At 49.3% G+C, this 17,180-nt stretch overlaps 1 protein-coding gene across 2 annotated transcripts in view; it reads right to left on the reverse strand.

Annotated features, from left to right (window-relative positions):
* Nucleotides 1–17,180, reverse strand: part of USP43 (ubiquitin specific peptidase 43) — an 87,876-nt gene that overhangs the window by 57,831 nt on the left and 12,865 nt on the right. For both annotated transcript variants that reach the window (XM_009432765.5, XM_511843.9), the window contains exon 3: nt 5,162–5,265. In XM_009432765.5, the coding sequence (XP_009431040.1) occupies nt 5,162–5,265 (104 nt within the window). The remainder of the gene's footprint in view (nt 1–5,161; nt 5,266–17,180) is intronic.

Below are 17,180 nucleotides of genomic sequence, written 5' to 3' on the forward strand. Positions count from 1 at the left end.
AGATGGAGAGGCAGCTTCACTTTTACAAAAAGTTCTGGCCATGTTACCAGGCTAGAGCAATACCCCTATGTGGCCTGATGGATGCCTCCATTCTCCCCATTCCCTCCAGGACATTCACAGTCCTGCCCTGTTGTCTCACAAGTGCACTCAAGGGGAAAAGGAACAGAAAATCACCCCACTGCCTTTCAATGTTCACTGGCCCATTTCCCTAAGGTATTCATTCTCCTTGTCAAATTGCTTCTGTTAACAAAGCTAATCCCGTCAGTGCTATTAAAACTCAGGGCTGCGGTTTGCTTTTCCACCTGCTGCAAACGCCCACCAAAGAGCCCCAGGCTTTGCCCCTGAATTTCTTGTCACTCTGCCCTTTAACTGCTGCCAAATACACACACATCTTTCACCTCAAACCCAGTCCACTTTACCTGCTCACTGAACAGTGGATCTGACGTCTATGCAAACAACAGTAATTATGCCAATACGTAAGCAAGATCTCACCTTTCCAAGATCTGTTCTGAGGAAGCCTTCAAAAACATCCTTAGACTTTCTGTGGATAAAGGCTATGAAGGACATGAAGAATTTGTGTGCACACACACACACACACACACACACTCCCTCCTCCAGCCAAAACTCCAACATAGCCACAATCGTTGGTCGTTAGACTTGCAGACATTTTTAGACTGTGATGATAATCACATAGAATAACTAAATATCTTTGCTATAGTCCAGGATCTTCGGTACTCTAGTACTGGAGGTTCCTTTTCTCTCCCCTAGCCAAAGTCAAAAACTCAGCCCCTTAAAAGGGGTTTAAGGGAAGATGCCTCTGAATTAACCCATAATAACATCCATCTCTCAATTACATCAAGAAGGCTGATGCCATCCCAGGCAAGCCCTCCCCAGGGAGAGGAAGCCAGGAGAGAGTCAGGGACAGCAGGAGACGCCAGCCGGGCACTTCCCCCACTGACCACTGCAGAAAACCACCCCTCAGACCTCAAGGCATCCCTGACGACACCTTGTCTTTATCAGCAGGCACAAAGCTGGCATTTTTAGCCATTGCCAGTTCATCTTTAGCGTGAACACCTCGCCTCTTACTCATCATGCTATAGGAAAAAATACCCAAAGGGCATTGATGGTCCTTAATATCCAATCAGCTCAAATGTCACTTCCTCGGAAGTCCTCCCCACCCCCGATTCATCCCACGCCAAGTCAGGCACGTACTTCAAAGCACCCTCGATTTTTCCTCCAAAGTACTCACCAGTTATAATCATAGAAAAACCCAAGAGTCACCCTAGAGTCTCACCTCTCCCTTAGTTCCTCTACCCCTCACCCCGTTAGCAAGACTGGGGTGAGGGTTGTGGGGTGGAAGGACTAATGGAAAGATGCTGACTCTCCATCCAAAAACATACTCCAAACCCCTCCACTTCCCTCCATCTCTACCGCCACCTCTGCAGTTCCAACCACCATTGCTCTCCCACTGGGACCACAGTGGCACCAACTGTTGCTCCTGCCTCCTCTTGCCTCCCTGCATTGCTCATAAAAAGCAGTTGCCTCTGGGCCAGGTGCAGTGGCTCACGCCTGTAATCCCAGCACTTTGGGAGGCCGAGGCAGGTGGATCACTAGAGGTCAGGAGTTCAAGACCAGCCTGGCCAGCATGATGAAACCCCATCTCTACTAAAAATACAAAAATTTGCTGGGCATGGTGGCACACGCCTGTAGTCCCAGCTACTTGGGAGGCCGAGGCAGGAGAATGGCTTGAACCTGGGAAGCAGAGGTTGCAGTGAGCCGAGACTGTGCCACTGCACTCCAGCCTGGGTGATAGCATAAGACGCCGTCTCAAAAAAAAAAAAAAAAAAAAAAAAAAAAAGCAGTCACCTCTGAAACTAATGAACTAGATCACTCCCTCCTTTAACTCTGCAGTGTCTTCCTGTGCCCTTGAGACTAAAACCCGCACACTTGGACTGAAAACCTGCCCTACCAGGTCCCCACCCACCTCTCCAGCCATCTCCAGCGCATGCCTGTAATCCCAGCTGCTCTACTCACTCCTTGGCAGCTACCTTGGGCTTTCCATTCCTTGAACCTGCCAGGATTATTCCCACTGCTGGCCCTTTGCCTGTGCTGTGTCCTCTGCCTGGAATACTCTGTGCCCAGTTATTAAAATGGTAGACTCCTTGTCACTCTGTTTTCAGCTCCGAAAAGAAGCCTAGTCCCTGCCCGCCTTATGGAATGTGGGCCACTTCCCCGCCTCCCAAGTGCTTCCTTATCTTTCTGCTGATGGCTATCACAGGTTGTTGTTTACTTGTACATTATCTAGCATTCCCTCAGGTAGAATGTGAGCTCCCTGAGAACAGGGGCTGAGTCTTGTTCACAGCACCTGCAAGACAACCCAGCACGCAGTAGGGCATGAATGAAATATCTAAAGAATCAACAAGGATTCAGCCAGGAGTTCTACTCCTCATGGTAACTATTGGACCAAGCACATTAGCAGGCACTTGAATATTTGAAAGAAGGAAGAAGAGTATGTGGACGAGAGGGGAAATGAATAGAGAAATAGGTGAATTAATTGTACAACAACACAGATGAATTCGACCTGCTGGCGATGATCAGTGATCTCTCCCCTCTCTCTAACATGCCTTCACCTTATACTCCCCTTTCCCTTGTTCTAAATGTTCTTCTTTCTCTTTCTCTATGCTTTTCCTCTGTCTCCTTATTTTTGGTTCTAGCACCCTCTGCGTTGGGCACCTGAAGAGGAGACAGATGCCCGGCCGGGCGTGGTGGCTCAGGTCTGTAATCCCAACACTTTGGGAGGCCGAGGCAGGTGGATCACAAGGTCAGGAGTTCGAGACCAGCCTGACCAACATGGTAAAACCCCATCTCTACTAAAAATTAAAAAAAAAAAAAATTAGCCAGGCATGGTGGCACGCACCTGTAATCCCAGCTACTCAGGAGGCTGAGGCAGGAAAATCACTTGAACCCGGGAAGTGGAGGTTGCAGTGAACCAAGATCGTGCCATTGCACTCTAGCCTGGGCGACAGAGGGAGACTCTGTCTCAATAAATAAATAAATAAATAAATAAATAAATAAATAAATAAGACAGATGCCCTACAAGCGGCTTTCATGGCCAGTAGCTTTCAAGGCTGGTGACCACAAAATCTAGGTTTCCTCTCTGCATACCTCCTGGAGAGTTACCACATCCCTCAGGAAATGAGCAAGGCTTTCTTCAGGCATGACAGAGAAATCTGAGCTCATAGAGGTGAGATCCTCTTCACCCTGTATACTAAACAACCTCAAGCAAGCAGGAACGAAGAGCCCGCAGTCATCCCGGCTGTTTCTTCAGGGTCCCTGTCCCTGGTGATGCAGAGCGTGAGAGAACTTGTCAAGTGCTATAGATTTTTCTTCACCAGTGGAAAGCAGCTTAGTTTCAAAGACTATTTGGTCTTCCTAAATAAACAATCAGCCTCTAAAGACAGTAATTATATCCTATTTATCTTTTCAGTGGTTATTGAATATAACACGAATCCTAAATCAGGATAGTTTCCGGGCAGTTTTAAGTGACCTCTTGCTGTGCAAACACAAAGAATACAAATGCCCAAAAAGTATGGAAGTAAATGGCTATAAGCAAGGAAATTCTAGAAGACTGAATAATTATCTCCTTGTTTGAAGAGAAGTCAATAAGAGAAGAAAACCATCTGGAGACCTCCAAAAAACCACTGCAGAGAAATGCAAAGGAAATATTATCCAGACAACTCGGAGAAAAGCATGGCTTTGAAATGATTTAGTGCAACATCCAGAAGAAAAATACAAAAAACTTGTTTTGGTATCCATCATAGAGAACAGAGTTTCTGTGAAATTGAAGGAGCAGCAGAGACTCACAGTGAATGAACAAGGTTAGCTGGAAAAACAGAAAAATTGCAAAGAAAGCAAAAAGGCAGGACTTGTGCTTTAGACATATTTCAGGGGACAAATCCTGGTTCTGCCACTTATCATGTGTCCGTAGAAAAAGCCCAACTTCCCAAATTTTAATACTCATCCCCTGAGACTTTTGTAAGGCTTAAAATATATATAGACACACACACACATATAAACGCATGAATATATATATTGGCAACACACAGACACACGTGCACGCACACACGCACAAACACATATACACACACAGGCAAGCATCTTACTTAGAGGAGTCTCTCTGTAACCAATGGCTTCCTCGTCTAAATCCTGACCACTGTGCTCATTCCCACCTTTAAGCTTGCATTTGTTCTTGTTGACTATCTTCCTACCCATTCGTACTTCTATTCATCCTGCAGAGGCCAACAAAAGGCACACTTCCTCTGAGAAGCCCATGGGGTTTTCTCCCCTCTCTGACCTTTCACTGCTGTCAGTGCTTTCACTGAACATTATAATATTGAAACGATTCTGCCTTGTATGAATCTCTGCACTTTCACATATAAAAGCTCAAAGAGAACACATACTTTCTGAAGTCAAAGGCTGGATAACTTTTTTTATTGTTTGTTTATTTATTTATTTACTTTTTTTTTGAGATAGGGTTTCACTCTGTTGCCCAGGCTGGAGTACAGTGGTGCGATCACGGCTCACTGTACGCCAGCCTCGATCACAGCCTTGACCTCCTGGGCCCAAGCAATCCTCCTATCTCAGCCTCCCGAGTAGCTGGGACCACAGGCACGTGCCACACCCGGCTAGGTTTTGTTTTTTTTTTTTTTTTTTTGGTACAGATGGGGTCTCCCTATGTTGCCCAGGCTGTACATACATTTTTATATCCTCCATAATGCTTGGAACTCTTGAGCTCAGAATGACTTGTTAAGTTGGGCTCTCTGGAGAGAGAACAAACAGGAAGGGTCTCTCCAACTTCAGAGTGACTGCTTGCTAGTGAGATCCCAGCTCACATTTACCTTCTGTGGAATCAACCTCTTATCACCCCTCCTTCAAGTAAGGTGGAGAGCTCAGAAGCCAAGAAGAAGGAAAAGAAGAAATACTGAAGGTCAGAGACAACAGGAGTGTGTGCTTAATCAGGATTTATAATGGGAGAGAGAAGGGTGTTTGTGGTTTTGTTGTTTTGAAATCTCAGGGTAAATCTGGCAATGGGAGACTGGTTACCAGGAATTGAGTCTGCGGAGCCCTCGGGTGATACATTCTAAACACATCCCCATCTTACCTATATTGTGCTTGAAAGTGGCTTTGCACAAAGCTTTGACCTAGAGGAAGCTGAGCTGATGGTGACAGGCAGTTCTCAGAGGTTTTAGTGGCTTCAGGCGGAAGCTGCAAAGAAATGAGGAAAGGAAGCCAGATTAGATACACCTCTCATCACTCAACTGCTTCCAGACCACCGAGCCCATGCTTCCTCCTGGGCCCGCATCATCCCTTTCTGGGCCTCTGTAGAGTCTCAACCTTCAGTGCTGCCTTTACCATAACTCAAGGCTCTTTCAATCCCCTGACCTCCCAAATTCTCTGGGACAAGAAGTGTGTGTGCATTAAAAGAGCAAACCTGAGCCTGAACCTTGGCGGATGCTCGCTCATTCTCACCAGCCTCACCCGTTCCCCCTGGATGGACGGCCCTGTGCGTTATTTCTGTCCCACTCGGCTTCAATGTCTAGATGCCTCTCGTATATTTATTGGGTGGGCTTGCCATCACCTCAAACGCATCCACACCAAATCTCTCCACCTTCCACCTGCCTGCTAAATCATTCCTGCCCACATTTTCTCAGGAGTCAGTTTCACATGAGTATTCTCTTTTGCAGGCAAATGAGGCTTTTCGTTTTTCAATTTGGTACACAAGCTTCCTTCACTCCGTCCATCATTCCTGCTGTCCTTTGCATTCCCCTTGCATTTCCTTGTTTCCTGTGGCTGTGACAGCAAATTATCACAAACTGGGGGCTGTAAACAATAGCTTACTCTCTCACAGTTCTCACGAGCAGACATCCAAAATCAGTATCACTGCACTGAAATCAAGGTGTTGGCAGGGCCGCACTCCCTCCGGAGGCTCTAGATGAGAGTCTGTTCCTTGACTCTTTCAACTCTGGTGGCTGCTGGCATTCCTTGGCTTGTGACCACATCACTCCAGTTTTCAAGCCTAGCATCTTCAACTCTCTCTCTGCTCTGTCTTCACATAGCTTTCTCCTGTGTGTGTCTCAAATCTCCCCCAGCTTCTCTTTCACAAGAACACTGGTAGTGCATTTAGGGCCCACTGGGATAATCCAGGTTAATGACCCCATCTCAAGATTCTTAATCACATCTCCAAAGTCTTTACCATAGAAGGTAATGATATAATTTGGCTGTGTCCCTACCCAAATCTCATCTTCAATTGTAATCCCCACAATCCCCACATGTCTAGAGAGAGACCTGGTGGGAGGTGATTGGATCATGGGGGCGGTTCCGCCATGCTGTTCTCGTGTTAGTGAGTGAGTTCTCATGAGATCTGATGGTTTTATAAGGGGTGCTTCCCCCTTTGCTGCTCACTCCTCTCTCTCCTGACACCTTGTGAAGACGGTGCCTGCTTCCCCTTCCACCATGACTGTAAGTTTCCTGAGGCCTCCCCAGTCATGTGGAACTGTGAGTCAATTAAACCTCTTTCTTTTGTAAGTTACCCAGTCTCAGGTATTCCTTTATAGCAGTGTGAAAACAGACTAATACAGACAACATCTACAAGATGCAGCGATTAGGACCTCATATCTTTGGGGGTCATTTTTTAGCCTATCTCACCTCAGGGCTTCTGTGTGCCCTAATGCCACCAAACTCCTCTGGACCCCTACCCCTTCCAAAATGAGTTATATGACCTTTCTAGTTTCCCTAAATTTATTCTTCACCCCCTGCCCATTCCCTACCACACATGGGACACAATATTTTGATTAAGGCCCTGTTATGCCAAAATTTCTGCCCTGGAAGAGGTCTGTCCCTAAGGGCAATCCCAGAATCAAAGCCACTCATAATATAACGCTATTTAGTAAAATATAAACGTACCTATATAAATATTGACTGGGCGCGGTGGCTCACGCCTGTAATCCCAGCACTTTGGGAGACCGAGGTGGGCGGACCACGAGGTCAGGAGATCAAGACCATCCTGGCTAACACGGTGAAACCCCACCTCTACTAAAAATATAAAAAATTAGCTGGGCGTGGTGGCGGGCACCTGTAGTCCCAGCTACTCGGGAGGCTGAGGCAGGAGAATGGCGTGACCCCGGGAGGCGGAGCTTGAAGTGAGCCGAGATCGCGCCACTGCACTCCAGCCTGGGTGACAGAGCGAGACTCCGTCTCAAAAAAAAAAAAAAAAAATCTATGCAAGGCCCCACATAAAATATGCCCTAGAGCAGCACCTCTCAACTTTTTCATCATCACTCCCCCCATGGAGTCTTTTTAGACAATTTTTCCTAACATTTCCACCATGAAACTTGAATACCATAGATACATCGTGCATGTGTCTATATATACCTTTAGAAGAACAGGCAGGCAGTGAGGTGTACGTAAAGACCTGGGTGACATTAGGGGTAAATGTTGAAGGATTTTAGAAAGCAGACGACAGAACCAGGCAAAAGAAACATATGTGAAGCGTCTTGGGTAAGGTGTGCAATTTACTTCAAAGTACATCCAAGAAAATAAGATGAGGGGAAAAAAAGATATGAGTAATGAGTGGATAGAGAGACAGATGGGTAAATGTGTGATAAAGCAAATTTAGTACAACGTAAGTTGTAGAATCTAGGTGATGGGGAGGAGTGTTTACTGCATAATTAATTCAACTTTTGCATATGTTTGAAATTTTTCATAATAAAATATTGAGGCAAGTTATGAGTGCTCAAAATGGTCATTCTTATATGTCCTAATATTTTATGACACCCAGTTTCCCTAGAATACAGGAAGTGCAAAGGGAAGTAGAAAACAGGGCTGGAAAGTGAGTCTGGTGCCACAGTGGGTGGGGGCTTCTATGTCCTAAGAGAGACTACCTGGCTCAGTGAACAGCATGGTACCAGGGTCAAGAATGTCCAAATCAGGCTGGGCACAGTGGCTGACACCTGTAATCCCAGCACTTTTGGAGGCTGAGGCCGGTGGATCACCTGAGGTCAGAAGTTCAAGACCAACCTGGCCAATATGGCGAAACCTCATCTCTACCAAAAATACAAAAAATAAGCCAGGCGTGATGGCAGGCACCTGTAATCCCACATACTCAGGAGGCTGAGGCAGAAGAATCACTTGAACCCTGGAGGCAGAGGTTGCAGTGAGCCGAGATTACGACACTGCACTCCAGCCTGGGCAACAAGAGCAAAACTCCATCTCAAAAATACAAACAAACAAAAACAAACAAACAAAAGAATGTCTGGGCGGGCGCAGTGGCTCACGCCTGTAATTCCAGCACTTCGGGAGGCTGAGGCGGGTGGATCACCTGAGGTCAGGAGTTCAAGACCAGCCCGGCCAACACGGTGAAACCCCGTCTCTACCAAAAATACATAAATTAGCCAGGCATGGTGGCGCACATCTGTAATCCCAGCTACTTGGGAGGCTAAGACAGGAGAATCGCTTTAACCTGGGAGGCAGAGTTTTCAGTGAGCTGAGATCACACCACTGCATTCCAGCCTGGGTGACAGAGCAAGGCTCCATCTCAAAAAAAAAAAAGAACATCCAAATCCCCACATCGGTACTTGACTACAAGTTACTCGACTGCTCTGATCCAGCTAAAAAAGTTACTTAATCTCTTTGCTCCATGATTTCTCAACTATAATAAAGGGATAATGACAGTACCTGTCTGATGGGGATGCTCTGAGTATTTAAAGAGTTATATATATAAAACACAAGGCTGAATACGGTGGCTCATGCCTGTAATCTCAGCACTTTGGGAGGCCGAGGTGAGTGGATTACTTGAGGTCAGGAGTTCGAGACCAGCCTGGCCAACATGGTAAAATCCCGTCTCTACTAAAAATACAAAAATTAGCCGGGTGTGGTGGTGCACACCTGTAATCCCAGCTACTCAGGAAGCTGAGGCAGGAGAATTGCTTGACCCCAGGAGGCGGAGGTTGCAGTGAGCTGAGATCACACCACTGCACTCCAGCCTGGGCAACAGATCAAGACTCTGCCTCAAAAAAAAAAAAGAGATCATATATACAAAACACTTAGAACCATGTCTGGTACAAAGCACAGTGTAGGTGGCAGTTGTTATCACACAAGGAGGAGTACCTGATGAGTTTTGAACTCAGATGGTAGCAACATGCTCGGAGAGATGCTTTAACTTGGCAGCTACTGACTCCCAGATGAAGAAGTATAAATTTGGAGGTTAGGACACAGATTAGGAGGCTCAAGGGTTCAGGAAACAACAGGATAAGGTAGAACAGGAGACATGAAGATGAAAAGGAGGGATGGATTCAGGACACCTGTGGACGTAGCTCACCACTCAGCCCCCGACTGTGGGAGTGGAGGAACATGATCAACTCCAAGGATCCAGTCTGGTGCCTGGAGAACCCCCGTTCCATTCACAGAGAGGTAAAGTCAAAAGGAGACGTGGGTTTGGGATGGGCATGCTGGGTTTGAGGTGACTCAATATCCAGGCAGAGACATTCATGACAAATAGGGGAAGGGCACTTGGAGGAGGTAACTTGGATGCATAGCGGACCCTAGCCTATTTTGACTGCCCCGTATCCACTACTCCTCCTTTGGTAGTAGCAACCCCTGTTTTGGAACCCTGAATCCAGTCCATGCATGGGGAGGGCTCTTTAATCAGGGGTCCTGCCCTCACCTACCAAGGGATGGGCCCATGACCCAAGCAAGCCACACTGAGATATTCCTACTCTGAACGTGAATCATGAACAGAGTGGCCAAAGGCTGAAAACATTTTTGTGGGCTGTGCTGTCCAGGGAAGAGAATGGAGCAGTTCCTGCTGCTGAGATACCCTCACAGCTGCCTGATTCTTGACAGTTCCAAGCTGGTCCTTCAGCTTTCCCTGTCATTGAGCGTGGGGCTCCTTGGCCTCCTCCTAAGTTCCCTTCTTGTTGGAATCAGCTCAGGTCGGTTGCTGTTGCTTGCAACCCAAGAATTCCATGGGTTCAATGACACTGAACAGCACTGGGAGAGGCTATGGACAGGATCACCCAGGGAAGGGCATGGAGAAAGAAAATCCTGAAAGAGGCTGGAGTGAGGGGCAGCAGGGGGTCATTCACAAAGCATGGACAACGAGGTCAAACACGCTGGCTCTGCTCTGTTAGCTGAATGACAGCCTCTCTCTCTGAGTCTCACTCTACATCTAACACATCAATTTCATGGAACTACCATTAAAATCACAAAGGATGACCTGCACGGTGGCTCACACCTGTAATCCCAGCACTTTGGGAGGCCAACGTGGGAGGATTGCTTGAATCCAGGAGTTTGAAACCAGCCTGGACAACATAGTGAGACCTTGTCTCCACAAAACTAAAAAATTAACCAGGTGTGGTGGTGCATCCCTGTAGTCACAGCTACTTAGTGGGGGGCTGAGGCAGGAGGATTGCTGGAGCCCAGGAGGTCAAGACTGCAGTGAGCTATGATCACTCCACTGCACTCCAGCCTGGGCAACAGAGTGAGGCCCTGTCTCAAAAAAATAAATAAATAAAAATAAACAAAATCCCAAGAGATGACATGTATTGTGTATCTTCCCTGCACATAGTCAGTGTTTAATATATGTCAACTTCCTTATCTTCTCCCCAGCCTCATCCCCTACTTAATTCTGCAAGAGTGGCATTTTCTGGAAAGCAAACTGACAAAAAGATTGTGTTAGGGTTTCTAACAGGGTAATAAAAATGTGCCCTCTTTGCAGGATGAAAACATTTGAGGATCAGTAAATTAACAGAAAAGAAAGCGGCCCTTATGGTTTTTATTCCAGTTTCAAATAAATCTAGCTACATAGCTTTCCTATGTCTTAAAAACAGAAATAACCTCAAAGAGAAAAAAAATCAGAGTTTCACAGAGGACAGTGGCTTTCCTTCTAGGAAAGGGAAAATGAAGTTTCACGCCGGATAATCCCAACAGCTCTGTTCTCTACCTTCAAGCGTACACAGCCGGTCCTCCGCAGGCAGCCCAATTTTCTGAGAGCAAATTTGAGGAGAGGCTTTGACCCCAGACAGAGAAAGAGATCTTTTCTGGTTTCAATCAGGTCAAACCAAGGGCGGGGTAAGCTCCTCTCTCTAGCCAATAGACACCCCCTGGTCTTGCCTGGCTGGTCTACTCCTAACATGCCTGGCCCCTTAAGGAACAGGAAGCAGCTGGAGAGATCAAGGCCAGGGAGCGAGGGGCAGAGGGGTCTGGAATCAGGCTGGGCCCTGTCAGTCACATAGGAGTCTGAATTTTGTTCTACATGCTATTGGAATCCAGTGGGGGAATTTAAGCAGAAGAGGGACAAGCTCTTATTTCCTTTCTATCTAGTGGTGGTGTGGAGTATATTGCAATGGGACATATTCAAAATTGGAAAACCAATTATGGCTGCTTTTACTTGCGTCTTGAAGTTGTTAAAAAGAATTATTGGTCGGGCGTGGTGGCTACGCTTGTAATCTCAGCACTTTGGGAGGCCAAGGCAGGCGGATCACGAGGTCAGGAGTTCGAGGCCAGCCTGGCCAACATAGCGAAACCCTGTCTCTACCAAAAATACAAAAATTAGCCAGGCATGGTGGCACACGCCTGTAGTTCCAGCTACTCAGGAGGCTGAGGCAGGAGAATCTCTTGAACCTGGGAGGTGGAGACTGTGGTGAGCCAAGATCACGCCACTGCACTCCAACCTGGGCAACAGAGCAAGACTCCATCTCAAAAAAAAAGAATTATTGCCAGGCCTTCTTGGCTTAAATAAACACAATATTATCTTAAAGAAAGGTCTGGGGGTGCTGCACCACAGCAAGAAACAAAGGTTCTAGAGCAGTAGCTCTCAACTGGGTTAGGGGAATGGTGATTTTGTCACCATCCCCATTCCTATCCCAGGGGACATTTGGCAATCTCTGAAGACATTTTTGGCTATCACAAATAGTCAAATGCCTAGTCTAGATGCCTACTAGACTGGCATCTATTAATGCTACCATGAACAGGACAGCCGTTCTCAGAAAAGAATCAAAAGGCCACAAACATCCAACAGTGTTGAAGTTAAGGAACCCTGTTACAGAGTTGAGTTTGCTGGATTTGGGTCCTAGTTCTCTCACTTAATAACTGTGTGACTTGGGGCAACTTACTTAACCTCTCGGGGATCTTCTCCACCCTTAAGCCCAATCAATGCCTTTTCCTGCTACCAAGAGATAGAAAAGGAAAATTGAAAGGCTATCTATCCCACCTACCTTACAAGTAGGAAGACCTGCCTGGTACAGCCAGGGAAAGGAGAGGGTAAAAAAACAGGATAAGAGGGCTTTTCCTATGCAGCCAGCAGAAAGAGGTACCACCTATTTCTAAGTCTCCTCTCTCCCGCCATGGGAAATTGAGAAAGCATGAGGAAAGCTTTAGGAAAAGGAATCCAGCACACTGGCTTTGAAATAGACAGAGCCAGGTTCAATTCTATCTCCACCAAGTAGAAGTTGAGTGACCTTGAGCAACTTAACCTAAATTTCCATTAACTGTAAAATAGGAGTTATCCTTTTATTTTTTATTTTTATTTATTTTTCTTTTTTATTGATCATTCTTGGGTGTTTCTCGCAGAGGGGGATTTGGCAGGGTCACAGGACAATAGTGGAGGGAAGGTCAGCAGATAAACAAGTGAACAAAGTTCTCTGGTTTTCCTAGGCAGAGGACCCTGCGGCCTTCCGCAGTGTTTGTGTCCCTGGGTACTTGAGATTAAGGAGTGGTGATGACTCTTAACGAACATGCTGCCTTCAAGCATCTGTTTAACAAAGCACATCTTGCACCGCCCTTAATCCATTCAACCCTGAGTGGACACAGCACATGTTTCAGAGAGCACAGGGTTGGGGGTAAGGTCACAGATCAACAGGATCCCAAGGCAGAAGAATTTTTCTTAGTACAGAACAAAAAGTCTCCCATGTCTACCTCTTTCTACACAGACACAGCAACCATCCGATTTCTCAATCTTTTCCCCACCTTTCCCCCCTTTCTATTCCACAAAACCGCCATTGTCTTCATGGCCCGTTCTCAATGAGCTGTTGAGTACACCTCCCAGATGGGGTGGTGGCCGGGCAGAGGAGCTCCTCACTTCCCAGTAGGGGCGGCCGGGCAGAGGCGCCCCTCACCTCCCGGACGGGGCGGCTGGCCAGGCGGGGGGCTGACCCCCCCCACCTCCCTCCCGGACGGGGCGGCTGGCCGGGCGGGGGGCTGACCCCCCACCTCCCTCCCGGACAGGGCGGCTGGCCGGGCAGAGGGGCTCCTCACTTCCCAGTAGGGGCGGCCGGGCAGAGGCGCCCCTCACTTCCCCGACGGGGCGGCTGGCCCGGCGGGGGGCTGACCCCCCCCACCTCCCTCCCGGAGGGGGCGGCTGGCCGGGCAGAGGGGCTCCTCACTTCCCGGTAGGGGCGGCCGGGCAGAGGCGCCCCTCACCTCCCGGACAGGGCGGCTGGCCGGGCGGGGGGCTGATCCCCCCACCTCCCTCCCGGACGGGGCGGCTGGCCGGGCAGGGGGCTGACCCCCCCACCTCCCTCCCGGACGGGGCGGCTGGCCGGGCGGGGGGCTGACCCCCCCACCTCCCTCCCGGACGGGGCAGCTGGCCGGGCGGGGGGCTGACCCCCCACCTCCCTCCCGGACGGGGCGGCTGGCCGGGTGGGGGGCTGACCCCCCCACCTCCCTCCCGGACGGGGCGGCTGGCCGGGCGGGGGGCTGACCCCCCCACCTCCCTCCCGGATGGGGCGGCTGGCCGGGAGGGGGGCTGACCCCCCCACCTCCCTCCCGGACGGGGCGGCTGGCCGGGCAGAGGGGCTCCTCACTTCCCAGTAGGGGCGGCCGGGCAGAGGCACCCCTCGCCTCCCGGACGGGGCGGCTGGCCAGGCGGGGGGCTGACCCCCCCACCTCCCTCCCGGACGAGGCGGCTGGCCGGGCAGAGGGGCTCCTCACTTCCCGGTAGGGGCGGCCGGGCAGAGGTGCCCCTCACCTCCCGGTCGGGGCAGCTGGCCGGGCGGGGGGCTGACCCCCCCACCTCCCTCCCGGATGGGGCGGCTGGCCGGGAGGGGGGCTGACCCCCCCACCTCCCTCCCGGACGGGGCGGCTGGCCGGGCAGAGGGGCTCCTCACTTCCCAGTAGGGGCGGCCGGGCAGAGGCACCCCTCGCCTCCCGGACGGGGCGGCTGGCCAGGCGGGGGGCTGACCCCCCCACCTCCCTCCCGGACGAGGCGGCTGGCCGGGCAGAGGGGCTCCTCACTTCCCGGTAGGGGCGGCCGGGCAGAGGTGCCCCTCACCTCCCGGTCGGGGCGGCTGGCCGGGCGGGGGGCTGACCCCCCCACCTCCCTCCCAGACGAGGAGGGAGGACGCTCCTCACTTCTCAGACGGGGTGGCTGCCGGGCGGAGGGGCTCCTCACTTCTCAGACGGGGCGGTTGCCAGGCAGAGGGTCTCCTCACTTCTCAGACAGGGCGGCCGGGCAGAGACACTCCTCACATCCCGGACGGGGCGGCAGGGCAGAGGTGCTCCCCACATCTCAGACGATGGGCGGCCGGGCAGAAACGCTCCTCACTTCCCAGATGTGATGGCGGCCGGGAAGAGGCGCTCCTCACTTCCTAGATGGGATGGCGGCCGGGCAGAGACGCTCCTCACTTTCCAGACTGGGCAGCCAGGCAGAGGGGCTCCTCACATCCCAGACGATGGGCAGTCAGGCGGAGACGCTCCTCACTTCCCAGACGGGGTGGCTGCCAGGCAGAGGCTGCAATCTCGGCACTTAGGGAGGCCAAGGCAGGCGGCTGGGAGGTGGTTGTAGCGAGCCGAGATCACGCCACTGCACTCCAGCCTGGGCGCCATTGAGCACTGAGTTAACGAGACTCCGTCTGCAATCCCGGCACCTCGGGAGGCCGAGGCTGGCGGATCACTCGCGGTTAGGAGCTGGAGACCAGCCCAGCCGACACATCGAAACCCAGTCTCCACCAAAAAAATACGAAAACCAGTCAGGCGTGGCGGCGCACGCCTGCAATCGCAGGCACTCGGCAGGCTGAGGCAGGAGAATCGGGCAGGGAGGTTGCAGTGAGCTGAGATGGCAGCAGTACCGTCCAGCTTCTGCTCGGCATCAGAGGGAGACCGTGGAAAGAGGGGAGAGGGGACAGGGGAGAGGGAAGAGGGGAGAGGGGAGAGGGGGGAGGGGGGAGGGGGGAGGGGAGAGGGGAGAGGGGAGAGGGGAGAGGGGAGAGGGGAGAGGGGAGAGGGAGCTCTATCTACCACACAGTCCTTCTCTGAATATCAGGAGTTATCCTTTTAATAGTAGAGCATGATAACTAATTTAGTCAATCACTTCAAGAGTTTATTGTCTACTCTGTGTCAGGTAGAGAAATAAATTGTGCAAAGCATCAAGTTACACCCCGGCACATAACAAACATTCGATAAACAGTATCTTTTTAAAAAATATATCCTTCTGATTTCAAAATGTGTTCACTATAAACTTGTGGAATACACAGTATAGTAGACATATGTTTATCTGCTCAGCATTCCTTTCTTTGGGGAAGCAAACTGTTCCATTTCTATAAAAGCTCTCCTTGGCCCACGTTCACCCCCACAGGCATGCAACCCAGCTGCACCCAATTAGAATATTCCATTCTTCTGGCCACATGCCCAGGAATGGACATGTGAACCAAGCTGAGACAATCGGACTCTTCCCTGGGCTTTTTCTGGAATCCCAAGCTCTAAAGACTACATGAGCATTGCAGAAGGCCATCTTGTTACCATCTGGGCAGAGACAGTCTGAAAATGGAGCCAGAGACAAGGGATAGAGACATAGTCAAAGACCTGTTGACGTGATCTGAGTCCCTGGATCCAGCCCTACCTGAAGCTGGTTTGACCCTTGGACTCACAAGTTATAAAAGTCAATAAATGCCCTTTCCTCAAGTGAGACTAGGTTAAATTTCTGTCACAACGAAAAGGGGTCAGAATAAGATAAACAGGAAATCATGGTAAGTAAAAGAAATCACCCCTAATCTCAAAACCCAGAGAAACCACCATGACTTTTGAATGTGTGGTCCTCCCAGGTTTTACTGTGGTGATTGTTTGCTTTGTTTCATTTGTATGTTTTGGGAATGACTGGGGTGATTATTTTTAAAATATGAAAATAGGTTTTCAAACCAGACCCCGCCCCCTCCCCGCCCGGGCTTGAATCCTGACTCTGTCCTTTACTTAGCTGTGCGGCTTTAGAAGGTTACCCAATCTCTCTGATACATGGAACATATATAGTTATGTTCTCCTTTTCTTAAAGTTGTAAGTTGACATTTTAAGTGAGAAAAAAAATAGAAAGGTAACAGTTGGAAAACATAAAGGAAACAGACAAATTTAAGGAAAAAAAAGACTAAGCTTCCTGCACCATTCATTCTTTATTACGCTAGAATGACGGGCTCCAAGCAAACACTTGAAGGGATGGGAAGGTGACGGTTGAAAGATCTAAGCACTTTCCAAGGGTTTTTTTATTTGATTAATGAAAAGAATGAGAATAATGTTTCCAGATTTAAAACAAAACCAAAAAACTGGTAAAACAATTCTCATGGCTGCAACCGGATCAGCCATGTGCTACATCAAAAGGTATGTGTTATTGATTAATTATCAAAGCTCATGAAACTTTATTTCTATTACAGCAGATTATTCGTGGATGTTGTTAAAATAACTTTGCTCACTCATCGATATGGAATTATCAAAGCTCATGAAACTTCTATTACAGCAGATTATTCACAGATGTTGTTAAAATAACTTTGCTCACTCATTGACATGGTTTGGCTCTGTGTCCCCACCCAAATCTCATCTCAAATTATAATCCCCATAATCCCCACATGTGGAGGGAGGGCCTGGTGGGAGGTGATAGGATCATGGAGGCAGTTTCCCCCATGCTGTTCTTATGATTGTGAGTGAGTTCTCCTGAGATCTGATGGTTTTATAAGGGCTGTTCCCCCTCACTCTCTCTTTCCTGCCACCTTGTGAAGGAGGTACGTACTTCTCCTTCCACCATGATTGTAAGTTTCCTGAGGCCTCCCCAGCCATGTGGAACTGTAAGTCAATTAAATCTCTTTCCCTTATAAATTACCCAGTCTCAGGTATGTCTCCTTTTTTTTCTTTTCTTTTTTTTTTTG

Source organism: Pan troglodytes, chromosome 19 (assembly GCF_028858775.2).
Source record: "Pan troglodytes isolate AG18354 chromosome 19, NHGRI_mPanTro3-v2.0_pri, whole genome shotgun sequence".
Taxonomy (NCBI): domain Eukaryota; kingdom Metazoa; phylum Chordata; class Mammalia; order Primates; family Hominidae; genus Pan; species Pan troglodytes.